Below are 14,776 nucleotides of genomic sequence, written 5' to 3'. Positions count from 1 at the left end.
GGCGACGATAAAGGCAAGGGCAAGGCCCCTGTCCGCGACCCGCCCCTGCCGCGTCTCTACGTTCACTGCTCCATCGGAGACATCGTTCTCTCGAAATCGGATCTAGCCGCCGAAGCGGCACTGGCCTCGACACTCCAAGAGAAGCACCAGTCGACAGCAGCGGCGCAGCAGCAGCAGCAGCAGGAACATGATCGGCAACGAGAGGAGTCCATGACCACTCCCGCGCCTCGCGGGTTCGACCGCCTGCTCTCGGCGGGGTTTACTCCCCAGGAAGTGTCAGCGCTGCGGTCGCAGTTCCTCGCCCTGCAGTCCATCTCCCACACGCCGGACACGATGCCTTCCGGCGATGAGTTGCGTGAACTGGAGGATCGCTGGATGGACGAAGGGTCGGGGGCCATGGGTGGCCCTGCCGGTGGGATTGGAGGAGGCGCCGGCGGAGGAGGGCCGTTCAGCGGCGACGACGACGGAGGGCTGGGCTCCGGGTCGCATGGCGCGCTGGACGATATGCTCTGGGGTGCCGTGATGGGATTCTTCTGGCCGATCGGGTGTGCGATGTGGTTGCGCCGGGAGGAAGGCGTGTGGAGTTGGCGGAAAGGGCTGGCGGTGTTTGTGGGCGTCGTCGTCAATGTTGTCTTTGGTGCGGTGAGAGTGATGAATTGATATATCTCTCTGCAATGGACAAGGGGGTAACGTTCTGTTCCGTACTGTACATATACATACATCTGCCGGTTATTTCGAGCGGGTTGGAGTTTGGGATTGTGTCTGTCAGCCGATGATATTGATACCCAGGAACTGATTGATTACTGTCACTTGATAGAGGCTTTTTTTTTCCCTTGATTCTTTTTTTCGTTCTGGCCAAGTGAATAGAATAGATGATTTGATTATCGGACTGTGCTGCATTGAGTTTGATTTTCTTATCTGACCCGCGCATACACTGCATTATCGAGTCAGGCCCTATTCATACAGACAATACCACGCTCAGCGCAAAACAGCGACGACAACAGCAGCCAATAAAAAATATCTCGAAGAAAATCGAGAAACACAGCAGCGGAATAATCATGCTCTAAACGCCTGCAGATGAAACGAACACACAACCCGGAAAAAAGAAAAAAGTAAGAAAGAAAGAGACATGCTCGCTCAATGGAACTTGCTATAAATAACAGCGATGATCAGCAAGATCAAGACGGTGATTATCGCAATGGTGATTATCCGATTCGTAGCCATCCTTCACAGCAAGCACAGCGTCAGCAGGTGTGCGATCTCAGGAGGGAACGGGCGGAGGGTGCAATACCTACGAGCCATGCCCTTGAGGGTCTTTATACTCGTGTCGACATATCCCTCGCTCTGGTGCAGATTCATCCTCGTGCGCTCGATCGTCTCCCGCTGCTGATGGAGGTCCGCCAGGGTGCTGCGGCCAATGTCCTCCGTCTCCAGCGCGATCCGCTGGCTTTCCTGCAGCCGCGCGGAACTGCGCTCCAGCCGCTCCGTCCCCGAGAGCAGCTGCTGCCTCTGCTCCAGATGACGGTCCACGCCGTCGGGGTCGTCGGTGTAGCGGTCGCCGAAGAGCGCCTTGCGGTCATCCGAGAGCGACTTGAGCCTGCGCTTCAGCTCGTCGATGTCGGTCGCATAGTTGCGGAACCGGACGTTGACTTTCGACCGGGCTGCCGAGGGGATGTTCTGCTTCTCCATCCGCATCTGATCGAGCTGTTTGGGGAAGGAGTGTCAGTTGCACTGTCGCCGGACAACCAGAACCGGGCCGTCAAAGGTTGCCTACCAGTTCATTGGCCTCGTCAAGCGCTCTCTCTGCCTGTCTGATAGCTGACTTCCTCTGCTCCCCGCTGGACTCGGCGATCTGGTCCAGTTTCTGGTTCAGGTCCGCTTGGACGAGCTTCAGTTCGGCCTCATAGCTGCTGAACAGCTCGGATCCGGCATCTGTGTCTAGCGGATTCGCCATGTTGGTAGTCGATGTTTGCTAGACGGGCTTTGGCTTCGAGGCGGAGAGCGGGATAAGCAGCGTGGTCGCTTACGTATGTGCAGTGCGGTACCCAGTACAGCGCTGATGGTGTGGCGTGAATCGTGGCCTGAGGAAATCAAAAATCGCTCAGAAGATATCTTCCTGGGTCCCGCAATTCAACCCAGTTCGAACAAGAGCAGAGAGACGGCGGTGGTTGTGAGGAGAGATGGCTGGCGATCGCTGGACGCAGTTGGCGGATGCGGTCCAGGCGCTCGAGCTAGTATGCACATGCACGCTTATCGCCGAGTCCGACAGGCACCGACAAAACAGAGGCATACCCATGTAAACACGACCAATACTATCAACGGCTCAGTAGGAAGTAACTACGTGTGAGGACAATATACTCTGTGTTCCAGTAGTCGTGTATGAACCGTCATCTCCGAATCTGTTGACATGAATCACATGATACACCAGAGGGCCCAGGCGGACGGACTGTCGTCATCTGACTGCTCACGTTGGCTCTCCTCTGTGATACAGGAGATCGATCTACCCGATGAGAGGAGCAGGCAACATCGATGTCCTGCATCATGTCGCTACGTTTTTCTTCCCGTGTCATGTGTATATGCTAGATGGATACATGCTAGATAGATATGTCTGTCTGGTCCTAGGTATTTCTTTTTAACTCGATCGAGTAAATATATAATATATATATTCATGTATTCACCGAGGGCGGGGACGAGCTACAGACGGCAAGGCGTCTGGACTACGTATATATTTAGGGAGAATTTCGTTATAATCCAGCGAAGTATTCCGATATATAAATATGTAGCATTAAAATCCATAAACAGACAACAGAAAAGACGTCCAAAAAAAATCTTCATTACAAGACTCAAAATTCGTACCTCATCTCTCTCTCTTTTATTTTAATCTAAGACAGACAAGACTATTGTTACAAAACGATAACATAACATGGAAACAGTAGCTTAAAAGCAAAAGGAGGGACTTCACTTGCACGAAACCCCGCAAAGATTTTCGTAATTAAGGAAAGCCAATCAATAAACTTCATTCTTCACCACTCATCCATGTACCACTAACGACTCTGCCCCGCATCATATCATTCATGAGACATAGCTGCCATTTTCTTGGCCGACAATGTTTGCGCTGCGTTTCGCGTCGATAAACAGGTCCTCGCACTCGGTGACGTCGTCCACGTCGATGCTGCCGGGTCGGCCGTTTGCACGGGCGAGGATACTGGCCGGGGTGAGAAGTTGGAGTGCATACCGCAGGCTGGTCTTGCTGCCGTGTTCGGCCACCTTGTCGAGAGCTGCGTCGGTGATGTTGAGGCCCTCTGTCTTGGCGCGCAGGCGGACAATGGTCTTGATTTCCTCCGGGGTGTAAGGGTGGGTGGGGATGATGAGCAGGCGCGCGAGGAGGTCGGGAGGAATACCGTGCGCGGCTACAATGTCGTCGGTGCCGCGGATGACGGTGTTGCCGCGATTCGACGCCAGGATGACAATCGGGGAGATGGGGGACTCGAGGGCGCGGTTGAGGTAGGTGAAGCATTCAATATCGAGCATGTGGACCTATTGAACGCAGTTAGACTTTCTGCTAGGACGCGTTGAAGAAATGAGTCTACCTCGTCAATGAACAGGACGCCAGGGACGAGCTCCGCAACACCCTGGTCGATATACCGACTGACAACTTTGTCGATCTCTTGTCGTAGCTTGTCCGTGATCTCGGTCTTCTTCGGTTTCATGAGCTGTCCCATCATGCTCATCACATCCTGGCCACCCTGCGGCCGTGCGTTTGCCATGTCCAAGTCGTGCAAGGTGACATCTTGAACGATCTCCTTCTTCTTATGTACTTCGCCCTTGGGTACTGGCACGTACTCTTCCGCCTCGAGGTCGAACTCGGTGGCGTATGCGTCTGACCTGCCGACTCGCTTGCAGGCACCGGTGTTCGCTTCGATATAAATAACGTCGCCAACCGTGACACGCTCCTTCTGGATAGCCTCGTAGATGCTGGGATCGAGACGTAGCTTCTTCGTTCCTTTGTACGACTTGAGACCAATGATCAGATGGCTAATCGTCTTTCCGTAACCGCCCAGAGGATTCTCCGCCTCCTCTGGAGTGAGCTCGGTGACCTCGCCCTCGTAAACCTCCTTGGTTTCACGGACTCGCAGGCCTGTGCCCTTGTCAGATCGACGTACAAAACAGAGCAGCCTCAGAACATACCAATAGCCCTCCGAAAGTTCTCCATGAGAGCTTCCGTCTTCTTCACTTCTGCCGAATAGATTTCGCTTCCGACAATAGGACAGAAGGGGACTTTTGTACCCAGCTCTTGCGACACGGCCAGCGCAAGTGCAGTTTTGCCTGTCCCAGGTCCACCAGCAAGAAGCACTGCCCGCCCTGACATCTTCTTCGCCTTGATCAAATCCACGACCACACCGCATGCCTGTGAAAGAGCTCAAGCATTAGTCCCTCGTTCCTGCCAAAGAACTGTATCAGCGCGCACCTCTCTGGCGGCAGTCTGCCCCACAAAGCCATCTGCAGATGGCTCAGCAGTGCCATCTGGACGTAATCCCAGGCCCTTAATATGTGTGTGCGCGGCCGTTCTGTTCCCGCGCGAGTCCCCCTTGACTTCGCTGATCTGCACCATGCTGGAGGGATGACGGCTTCAAGAGAAGCCACACGACGAGTAGTGAGGGTCCAGACGATGAGGGTAGATAAAGTGGCCGGAAATAAGTTAGAAATATCGTCAACAGCAGCACAGAGGGTCGTAAAATCGGGCTGTAAAAGGCGCGCAGGTGAGGTCTCTCTATTGTAGGCGTTGAGCCTGGCTGAATTTCGCGGGCAGGGCTGACGGGGTGAGCCAATGACCTGCCGTCTGCGTGAAGGCGGTCAACCGACCCAAAGTCTTTTCCCGAGCTCATTTCACGGCGTTTCACCTACTTCCACCTGCAGGCGCCCATCAATACCACCAAGCAGGGAATTCTTCGGCAAGCCCTCGTTTCTTTGTTATGGTTGAGCATTAATTGTCTTTCCTACTGTCGCAATGGCAGGGCTGTTGACCAGAGCGACGCTCTCGCCGTCTTCCCTCATCTCGGCCTTCCGCGGGCTCTCGTTGACTTCAACCCGCTGCTTCTCCACGACACTGCCCTCGCAGAAGACAAAGAAGCTTCCGGACTATATCCCACCCTATCCCTATGGGCCGAATCACCTCTACAAGCAAGCCGATAGCGGTCTGTATGGCGGAGTGAAGATCCAATTCGGCAACAAGATCTCCAAGGGGAGGAACAAGGGTAAAACGAGGCGAACGTGGAAACCAAACGTCAGGAGGAAGAAGCTGTGGAGCGATGCTCTCGGGGAGTACCTGTTCATCAAGGTCACGCGCAAGGCCTTGCGGACGATTCGGAAAGAGGGCGGATTAGATAACTACCTCCTGGACGACCGACCCTCGCGGATCAAGGAACTCGGCTTGTTCGGATGGCAATTGAGATGGAGGATCATGCAGACGCCCAAGATCCAGGAGAAATTCCGGAAGGAGAGACAGGCATTGGGGCTGCCGGAACCGCCCTCGTTCGAAGAATGGATGAAGCAGAAGGAAAAGGAACTCAAGGAGAGCGTCGAGAAGGACATCAATATCAAGGAGAAGACCAAGCCAAATATCTCTCCGGTACCCGGCGAGGTACCTAGACCACGCACAACGGAGGAAACGGCCAAGCAATGATCGACAGATCGACAGACAAGATGGGAGAGAGCAACATTGTACTATATCTATGTCATGGAGCGAGGCGGGTTGCTTGATCGGGTTCAGGACAGTTCTTCCTGTTCCTACCGGTTAGTTCCCTTGGGAGAGTTGGCACAATCTCTGTTCGGGTTCATATAAAGTGTCTCTGAACCCATTATGTACTGTACATCAGATTTCCATATATGTTGTTTTTCGATACGTTCAATCTGTTTTTTTCCCCTACTTTCAACTCAGTCCAATTGGCAGAAGTGTACTCATGGAAACCAAATATTTGTTCTTCAGCAGTAAACACGTAGATGCAAGAAAAAAAAAGGAAAATAGACAACAAAAATCTACGAAAAGGCTCTCATGACAAGACAAGCTACACATACGGCTCGTAGTAGATTCGGGTACACCCCCCTTTCCCTTCCAGGCTCCTATGTAACCAGAAAAAAAAGAACCTCCAAAACACCATCATCAAAACGTATCAATGCACACAGAAACCAGGATATAATAAGTAAGGGATATGATCGATCAGGCTGCTTTCTGACCGTATGACTCATGCCACTTGTTGTAATACGGTAGCATCTCCTGTTCGCAGTTCAGAGTGATATCGTTATCACACGCGGCGAAGTGGATGACAAAGTCCCCTTCCTGGTAGGTGCTGTTGGAAGTTGAGGCGGGGGATCCCGGGCTGTAGGAGTTGAAGATCCGCTGAGGCACAAGGGCCAGCTTGGTGAGAATAGTCGGATGCCATTGCACGATGTGGTCCTATACGCAAGGGAAATATTGTTAGCCTGCTGTTGATTTTCCCCGTTCAGGAGGACCCATTAAAAAAAAGATTGGGAAGGGAAAGGGTTTTGAAGGACAGTACCAATGCATGTTTCTCCGCCTTTGCGAAATTATAACTTCGATACAACGGGTCGAACCAGACGTCTAGAAAGAAGCGCGCCCAGTCCCCTTGCTTGATGATGAAGCTCCCCGAACTCAAATCCTCCGCGTCCTGGGAGAGGACGAGTTCGACATCGTTGCCCTTCAAATGGGAAAAGGTCTTGATCACGCTGTCCGGAGGCACGACGGGGATGTCCTTCAGCATCAGCGATTCGAGCCGCTTGTTGTCCATGACATGCGACGTGAGGGAAATCCGCGGGTTCATGATCAAGGCGTGTGGGCTGAGGTAGAAGAAGTAGGTGGAATGAGGATACGTGGTCATGGCATGCCGCACCGCTGGCACAGTCGTCCAGCTTCGGGGTGCGTTATTCAGGGCGTATAAATAATCCTGCGTATTCGCGAAGAAGGTGGCGTAGCCTATATCGCATCATCGGTACCACCATTAGCTTCTTTTCCGGCTTTCTTTGCCATATTCCATGTGTTAGTATAGCCGGGGGATATACTTACCATGTCGGGCAGCATAATCCTCCCGATTCCTCTTAATCTTCTGAATATAGCTGTCGCTCAACAGCTCGTGATCCAGAGCTGTCACGAGAACAACATTCGGAGTTCCCGATGGAACCGCAGATGTGGCGCGGCCCGACGAGGACGAAAAGATGCGCGAAAGAATAAAAAGAATCGACACAAATGCGAAACCAGCGAGGGCAATGGTCTTCAGCTGTCGGCGACGCTGGAGGGAGAATCGAGAGGAACGAGGAGCATAAGGGGGAGTATGGGAGGATTTCCGGGGTGGTAAAGCGAATTGCATCGCGATCCGCAAAGCTCGCTCCCAGCGCTGAGATGCTGGGAGAGAAACAACAAAGGGAGGTTCAGGTTCCCGTTAAGCAAAACATCTCAGTGTTCCTATTATTGTTCCCTGTTTTTTTCAGCCCGGCGCGACAAGTGCTGTTCCTTCCGTTGTCCGCAATCATCGATAGTTACTACTAATCCTTTGGGTTTAGGCCATCTATGCTAATTGCCATATGCGGGCCGGATTATAGTAGCCCCGACTGGCATGTATACATATCGAGTATCTTCAGTACATATGCACATGCTTCAGTTCTATTATTGTTGCACCGTACGTCAGATTATTATTATTAAGTAGCAAGGTCTTATTTTATTGGCCACTCTCCTTGTACCGGTCGTTCCGGTCTTCACAGGTCCAGACCCATTGCGACACCGTTTCCGAAAACTATCAAAACAATTACAGGTCCAGAGCATTATTATACGCTCGGCTGTCGTCAAGAAATGCCTTGAATAAGCCTCTCATGTCTGAGGGCAGCCAGCATGTCTGCAGGAGTAGACATTGCCGGTTGCTAACGATCTAGTAGATACCCGGCAGCATGACATACTTCTTCCGCTTGTACCGGTCACCGAATTCCTTGCGGTACCGGCGTTCTTTCTTCGCAGCCCAGCTCATCATCTGCAGGGTGCCAACGACGATGAAGAGCAGCACACTCCAGCTCAAGCCGGTCACGAAATAGATCCCAATCCAAGCAAGGACCTCGAACATATAGTTAGGACAAGTCACCAGGTCAAATCCAAATCCCTTTGGAATTCCTCTTTCCGTGGTTCCAGGCTTGCGCAAGTCTCGCAACACCAAGTGCGCGTTCAGATTGGCCAACTCGCCAAAGACGAAGAGGGCCAGTCCGGTATATAGCAAGATGGGATGGACATTCTCTGTCGCAGCCGGGGAGTCTGGACGGAAGACCCAGTATGTGATATTCGCACCAGCCAGAATCCAGTAGTGCGTGCAGTTCTTGACAATATTGCGAGCCGGCATGGTCGCGAGGCTGAAGCGGTGGATGAAAATGGTCTCGATCTCGCGCTTGATGAAGTGCACAGTCAGGAGGGCGCAGATAATGGCCTGAAGGTTTGATGGTTCGGGAAGCGGTTGCTCGAAGTTGAAATACAGGTACGGTCGCAGAACGTAGAGAACGAGGGCAGGGAAAATCAGCGGTCCCAGGTACTCAATAATGTAAACGGTCCGCCATCCGATCTGAGGGCCTGAGAATTTCGACGAAGGAAGATAAGCCCATGCCATGAGAGATTGACAGAACGGGTAGTCAGTTATTCTCACGTACCAAGATCCTTCACATAGATGATGCTCTGGTCTCGGAGCCCCGTGTCATAAACGGTCTCCTTGCCATTAGGCACCAGACTGCCATCGCTACCTTTGGTGACTCTCAATCGATGAATTGAATATCCGGTCTTCTGGGCGAGCCTGTCGTAGAGCTCACGCCCTGAGGCATTGGCGGCAATGTTGATTTCCTTGGGAAGCTTCCGGATCGGCTTCCCTTCTGGCACGTTAGCCTTGCCGTTGACACTTGCAAGCCATCTGAATGCATGGCTCATTGGCAGACATAGGTAGATGTACCTCTTGGATGCACAGTTAGGGCAATTGGATTGGATGACATTTTGTTGATCGTGGCTGGGGTGCCTTCGCAACGTGGTCACCGTATCTTTGAAGGCAATCTTTTAGCAGGGACGTTGTGTTTGTGTCAGAATATGACACCGAAATAAGGATAAAGGGAACAATAATAGACGGAGAGGAAGAAAGAAGGTTTCGACAATAGTATAAGCAACAGGGACCCAAAGGAGCAACTTCGAAAAGAAAATTAAGAGTATAGCGTTGCCCCTGTCACATGATATACGGAGTACGGCCCGGACGGAGGACGGCGGAGGCTAAGATTGGAAGGATCGACCTGCAAGGCTGAAGAAACTAATAACTTGTGAACGTACGGGCCAAGAACGCTGCACCCAGGAAGCCAGAAAGTAGTGTTTCTTTTGTTTTGACCCCCATGCAGCTGAAAAAAATAAATGCAGAGTGACGTGTCATTGAATCGACACTTCAGACCTCTTTCTTCAGCTTTCAGCCGCACATATGCGCTGGAAGACCATGATCCAGCCATTGGTTCCCATCGGTCAGATAAACAGTCCACGAGCTGAACCCAAGGTCCCAAGGTCTCGACGTCCCAATCGGCGCTTTCATCATGACTCGTAGGCGGTCTCAGCTGCCAGTTCTTTCGAGGTGAATTCGGCAGCTCACTGTGGGACCGGTTACTTGGGTGGCACAAGCAGTACCTTTGCTGGTGATCTTTCGACAAGATCTATCTACATCTTCGCGAGGGAAAGAACATCCAGGCGTTTCCCGCGTCCTTGTCGGCTCTGGATTCCCCAATCGTTCACAATCGTCATGATAAATCTAGCCTTCTAGATGCCGGTTGACTACCGTATGGCTGCTGCAGCATTGTTCCATTGTGGAAGTGGAGGACAAGGGTTTGGTGCCCCAAAGGTATATTGTGCCGAATTGCCGACTCCCTTCAACCTACAACGAGCCTGGCGCAGTGGTCATGGATTAACATGCATTGGTACATGGGTGTTCGCGTCGCAGCGGCTGTCATAATACACGGACACTATTTGGACTGGATGGTCTACTGTTAAGGCGCAATCAGGCGTTCAATGTGTTATCGCTACGGCTCGGTATATGGCATATATAAACTGTTGTTTCCCATGCGATGATGGAAATTTCCATCAATCCTATTAGCTAAATATTTTGAGAATCGTCTGGCTGCCGAGGAATGTCGGATATCACAATTTCTTCCATGTTTTGACACGGGAGTACATCCACAGCTCTATAAGTATTCTTTGTGCGGGCCCATTCTTTATGCTTGTCAAACCCTTTGTTGCATTTTTAGCAGAATCACCAAAGCAACGCGAGGGATTAAGTTGTGTCTTTGTCTCATCTTCGACGTTTTCGGCGAAGGGTGTCAACATTCCCCATCTCGCTGGTGATGCTGGTGGTGGTGGTAGACACTGGAGCAGTTCACATACGTTACAGATTATTGTAGAACTCTACCTTCAGGACTGTTTCCTCTGTTTTTTTTTTGCTCTGGCTTCTGGAAAAAGATTTTGTTGGCCGCAGAAGCTAATCCATCGATCAGTGTCCATTATCATCATCTTTCGTCCTTGTTGATAGAGTTTTCGTGTCTCCACCATGGCCAATTCCAAACGGGATTCAATTCTCGTGGACATTCAAAAGTCCCTTGTTCAGCTCCAGCAAGTCATCGGTGCTTCGTTGCGACCTCTTCCTACAGAGACTGGGGATGGCACTTATATCACCCATACCACGCCCACCGGGTTGATCAATGACCTTCCGCATGTAAAGCCGAAGGACGTTGAAACCCTCATTGATGTGGCCAAGGCCGCTACAACCGGCGATCCCCAGAATGACCGAGACTACATCATGGAACGGGTCATTCAAGTACGTGACAGACCTTCCTGGGAGGGTGAACAAGCATTCTTACTATCGATGTCAGCTGGCTGCCGCTCTCCCCACCTCGTCGCGCAATGGCCAGGCTCTGACTGATGCCTTCATTCGTATGCTCTGGAATGGTCTTCAACATCCGCCCACATCGTACGTACAGTACATACAATCTGATGGCGATGCCTACTAGGAATTTGTCACTGATCTTTCTGCTCTTAGGTGTTTGGGTAAGGAATTCATCTATCGAGCGGCAGATGGCTCCAACAATGTACGTTATCCACGACATCGATCTTTTTGATAACACACAGACAGAGAATAGCTAACTGGCCCCGATGTTAGAATCTCTACTGGCCTCAAATTGGTGCCGCCGGTACACACTATGCGCGATCGGTGGAGCCGAAGACGATCTTACCTGGTGCTCTTCCAGAGCCTGAGGTGCTGTTTGACTCGCTCCTGGCCAGGAAGACTTTTACTCCGCATCCCAACAAGATCTCCAGCGTTCTTTTCTACCTCGCCTCGATCATTATCCATGGTGGGCGGGACATTTCCCAAGAAACTTTGCTCTTGAAGCGGCTGATATTGATCCAGACCTGTTCCGAACCGATCGGACTGATTTTTCTAAATCGCTCACATCGTCGTACCTCGATCTCTCCCCTCTGTATGGGAGCAACCAGGAGGAACAAAATGCCGTTCGCACCTTCAAAGACGGAAAGCTCAAAGCCGACTGCTTCTCTGACACACGGGTTCTTGGATTCCCGCCTGGCGTCGGAGTTCTTCTGATCATGTTCAACCGGTTCCACAACTACGTCGTGCAGAACCTGGCAGTGATCAACGAGGATGGGCGCTTTACAAAACCAGATGAATCCGACACGAAGGCGTATGCGAAGTACGATAATGACCTGTTCCAAACCGGCCGCCTTGTAACTTGCGGACTCTATGTGAATATCATCCTGAAGGATTATGTCCGCACCATCCTCAATCTCAACCGGACAAACAGTGTCTGGGCCCTTGATCCCCGTACCGATATGAAGAACACTGCCTTCGGTGAGGCTCCGCCGAAGGCGACTGGAAATCAAGTCTCGGCCGAGTTCAATCTGCTTTACCGTTGGCATGCTTGCATTTCTGAACGCGACGAAAAGTGGACGGAAGGCCTGTATAACAAGCTCTTCCCAGGAGTCCCATCCAGCCAGATTAGCGTGCAACAATTCGTTGAAGGCATAGCCCGATGGGAACGCGCCCTGCCGGCTGATCCTCAGGAGCGGCCATTTGCGGATCTGAAACGGGGAGCAAACGGATCATTCGATGATGACGACCTCGTCAAGATCTTCAAAGACGGCGTTGAAGATTGCGCTGGAGCATTTGGGGCTTCACATGTCCCAACAGTTCTCAAGGCTGTCGAGGTGCTGGGTATCAGGCAGGCACGCTCTTGGAACCTAGCAACCCTCAATGAATTCCGAAAATTCTTCAATCTCACTCCACATCAGACTTTTGAAGACATCAACTCGGACCCTTACATAGCCGATCAGCTCAAGCATTTGTACGACCACCCTGACTATGTGGAATTATATCCTGGACTTATCATTGAAGATGCGAAGGATACAAAAGTTCCTGGCAGCGGCCTGTGCACCAACTACACGATTTCTAGAGGCATTCTATTCGATGCAGTCGTCCTGATCCGGGGTGATCGCTACTGCACCGTCGACTGGAACCCGAAGAACGTTACCCGCTGGGCGTTTAACGAGGTGAATTACGATAACTCGGTCGATCAGGGCCATGTTTTCTATAAGTTGGTCTTCCGGGCGTTCCCTGAACACTTCAGGCAGAACTCCATCTACGCGCATTTTCCGCTAGTTGTCCCTTCTGAGAACCAGAAGATTCTCACAAATCTTGGTGTGGTTCAGAATTATAGCTTCGACGCCCCAAGCAGAGTTCCTCCGCCCGAATTCATCAATTCTTATGCTGCCGCTACGGCCATCCTTTCAAACCAGGAAAATTTCAAGGTTACTTGGGGTGAGGCTATCGAATTCTTGATGCACAAACATAACCACCCTTATGGCAAGGATTTCATGCTTTCCGGAGATGATCTCCCCAATGCCGCGTCGCGGAAAAGGATGCACACAGCGCTGTACCGCGAACACTGGGAAAGCGAGGTCAAGAAGTTCTACAAGGACATCACACTCAAGCTTCTCTATGAGCATTCGTACCAGATTGCTGGTGTGAATCAGGTGGATATCGTGCGCGATATCGCGAACCTCGCTCAGGTTCACTTCTGTGCGAGTCTTTTCTCTTTGCCGCTCAAGACCGAATCGAACCCACGCGAGATTTATTCAGACACGGAACTCTACTTGATCATGGCCGTTGTCTTCACTTGTATCTTTTTCGACGCCGACATTGGGAAGTCCTTTCCACTTCGCCAAATCGCTCGAAACCTGACACAGCAATTGGGAGAGCTTGTCATGGTCAACGTCCAGCTCATCAACAAAACCGGGTGGATCACCCAGTTGGTAGGTCGTCTCCATCGGCACGATGCTCTCGCCGACTATGGTATCCACATGATCCAACAATTGCTCAAGACTGGAGTGCCCGTGGACCAGCTCGTGTGGACACATCTCCTGCCCACTGCAGGTGGCATGGTGGCCAACCAGGCTCAGCTTTTCTCCCAATGCCTGGATTACTACCTTTCGGAGGAAGGATCGATCCATTTACCGGAGATCAACCGTTTGGCGAAGTTGAACACTCCTGAAGCAGACGATTTGCTCATGCGATAGTGAGTAGTATCTCGAGATAAAGACCGCCCCTCGACGTTGAGGCTGATACGATGCATAGCTTCATGGAGGGTGCTAGACTTGGCGCTACTGTCGGATTGTACCGTGATGTTGCGCAGCCGACAGTTGTCGAAGACAATGGTAAGAAGCTCAATTTGAGGGCTGGTCAACGTGTCCTCTGCAATCTGGTAAGCCGCTCTTTGCAAGTTGTCAGCTATGCAATACCAGCATATGATTCTTTCCGGCATGCCCAAAGCCTAGGTACCTCAATGCTCTCTCGCTAACTAGAAAACCTACCCAAATAGATAGCAGCATCCAAAGACCCGACCGCTTTCCCCGAACCGGACAAAGTCAAGCTTGATCGCGACCTCAACTTGTACATACACTTTGGTTATGGGCCACACCAGTGCTTGGGATATGGGATCAGCCAAATCGCACTCACCACGATGTTCAAGGTCGTCGGGCGGCTGGATAACTTGCGCCGGGCGCCGGGTGCTCAGGGCCAGTTGAAGAAAATTCCTGCTCCTGGCGGCTTCACCATGTACATGACTGCAGACCATAGCAGCTTCTTCCCCTTTCCAACGACTATGAAGATCCAGTGGGATGGAGATATTGTGCCTATGTGAATGTTGCCCGTGATGGGTCTTGGTGTCCGTCTGATCCAGTCGACTTTGGGGATGATTAACACTTTATGGAGGACATGGATTTATGACGATTTTTCCCCATTCTTTTGCCATTTCATTGCATATACAGTGGTTCGCCATGAAGGATTGATGCCTTGCATATGGCTTCTGGTTTCGTTTTCCTTTGGGCGACTGCTTGTTCACGTCGAGTCATATAAACTGATTCTGGGTCTGATGTAAAAAACATATAACTAGGCGTAGACTTGCATTAGGTATGACAGGGCCTACTTCTCAAGCGAGTCGACGCAAGTGGGGTCAGAATGAGAACTGCGATAAACGCCACCCAGGAAGATTAATAATGACAGCAAATCCTATAGCAGCATCACAGTTGATGAGAAGCGATTGTCTGCAGTTTGTAGCACATCATCATAATGACAAGCGAAGCTCCACAGGACCCGCAAGTGATCACAGGCAGAGAAGAAACTTCTCTTGCGCCCGCCGCCACACG

The 14,776-nt window shown here is 51.4% G+C and overlaps 6 protein-coding genes across 6 annotated transcripts; 3 read left to right on the top strand and 3 right to left on the bottom strand.

Annotated features, from left to right (window-relative positions):
* Positions 1 to 1,815, top strand: T310_5469 (uncharacterized protein; the record flags this gene model as incomplete). Its single annotated transcript, XM_013471683.1, has 3 exons — positions 1 to 642; positions 1,078 to 1,112; positions 1,164 to 1,815. Coding segments are annotated over 3 exons (1,329 nt in total), but the record flags the coding sequence as incomplete, so codon positions are not given.
* Positions 1,816 to 3,072: 1,257 nt separating this feature from the next.
* On the bottom strand, positions 3,073 to 4,612 carry T310_5468 (DNA helicase; the record flags this gene model as incomplete). The annotated part of the gene is made up of 4 exons (XM_013471682.1): positions 3,073 to 3,537; positions 3,591 to 4,138; positions 4,189 to 4,408; positions 4,469 to 4,612. 4 exons carry the CDS (start codon positions 4,610 to 4,612, stop codon positions 3,073 to 3,075), a joined length of 1,377 nt encoding a protein of 458 aa, XP_013327136.1.
* A 396-nt stretch (positions 4,613 to 5,008) lies between these two features.
* T310_5467 (50S ribosomal protein L24) lies at positions 5,009 to 5,683 on the top strand (the record flags this gene model as incomplete). The annotated part of the gene is made up of 1 exon (XM_013471681.1): positions 5,009 to 5,683. One exon carries the CDS (start codon positions 5,009 to 5,011, stop codon positions 5,681 to 5,683), a length of 675 nt encoding a protein of 224 aa, XP_013327135.1.
* A 534-nt stretch (positions 5,684 to 6,217) lies between these two features.
* On the bottom strand, positions 6,218 to 7,382 carry T310_5466 (Alpha-1,6-mannosyltransferase; the record flags this gene model as incomplete). The annotated part of the gene is made up of 3 exons (XM_013471680.1): positions 6,218 to 6,454; positions 6,558 to 6,991; positions 7,082 to 7,382. 3 exons carry the CDS (start codon positions 7,380 to 7,382, stop codon positions 6,218 to 6,220), a joined length of 972 nt encoding a protein of 323 aa, XP_013327134.1.
* A 555-nt stretch (positions 7,383 to 7,937) lies between these two features.
* T310_5465 (Steroid alpha reductase family protein) lies at positions 7,938 to 8,968 on the bottom strand (the record flags this gene model as incomplete). The annotated part of the gene is made up of 2 exons (XM_013471679.1): positions 7,938 to 8,620; positions 8,698 to 8,968. 2 exons carry the CDS (start codon positions 8,966 to 8,968, stop codon positions 7,938 to 7,940), a joined length of 954 nt encoding a protein of 317 aa, XP_013327133.1.
* Positions 8,969 to 10,610: 1,642 nt separating this feature from the next.
* On the top strand, positions 10,611 to 14,271 carry T310_5464 (Linoleate 8R-lipoxygenase; the record flags this gene model as incomplete). The annotated part of the gene is made up of 7 exons (XM_013471678.1): positions 10,611 to 10,877; positions 10,933 to 11,030; positions 11,100 to 11,148; positions 11,220 to 11,412; positions 11,469 to 13,608; positions 13,671 to 13,833; positions 13,951 to 14,271. 7 exons carry the CDS (start codon positions 10,611 to 10,613, stop codon positions 14,269 to 14,271), a joined length of 3,231 nt encoding a protein of 1,076 aa, XP_013327132.1.
* Positions 14,272 to 14,776: the final 505 nt, after the last annotated feature.

The sequence above is a fragment of the Rasamsonia emersonii genome (assembly GCF_000968595.1).
Source record: "Rasamsonia emersonii CBS 393.64 chromosome Unknown ctg1118621760286, whole genome shotgun sequence".
NCBI classification, from domain to species: domain Eukaryota; kingdom Fungi; phylum Ascomycota; class Eurotiomycetes; order Eurotiales; family Trichocomaceae; genus Rasamsonia; species Rasamsonia emersonii.
This window is presented reverse-complemented; position numbering and strand designations above follow the sequence as displayed.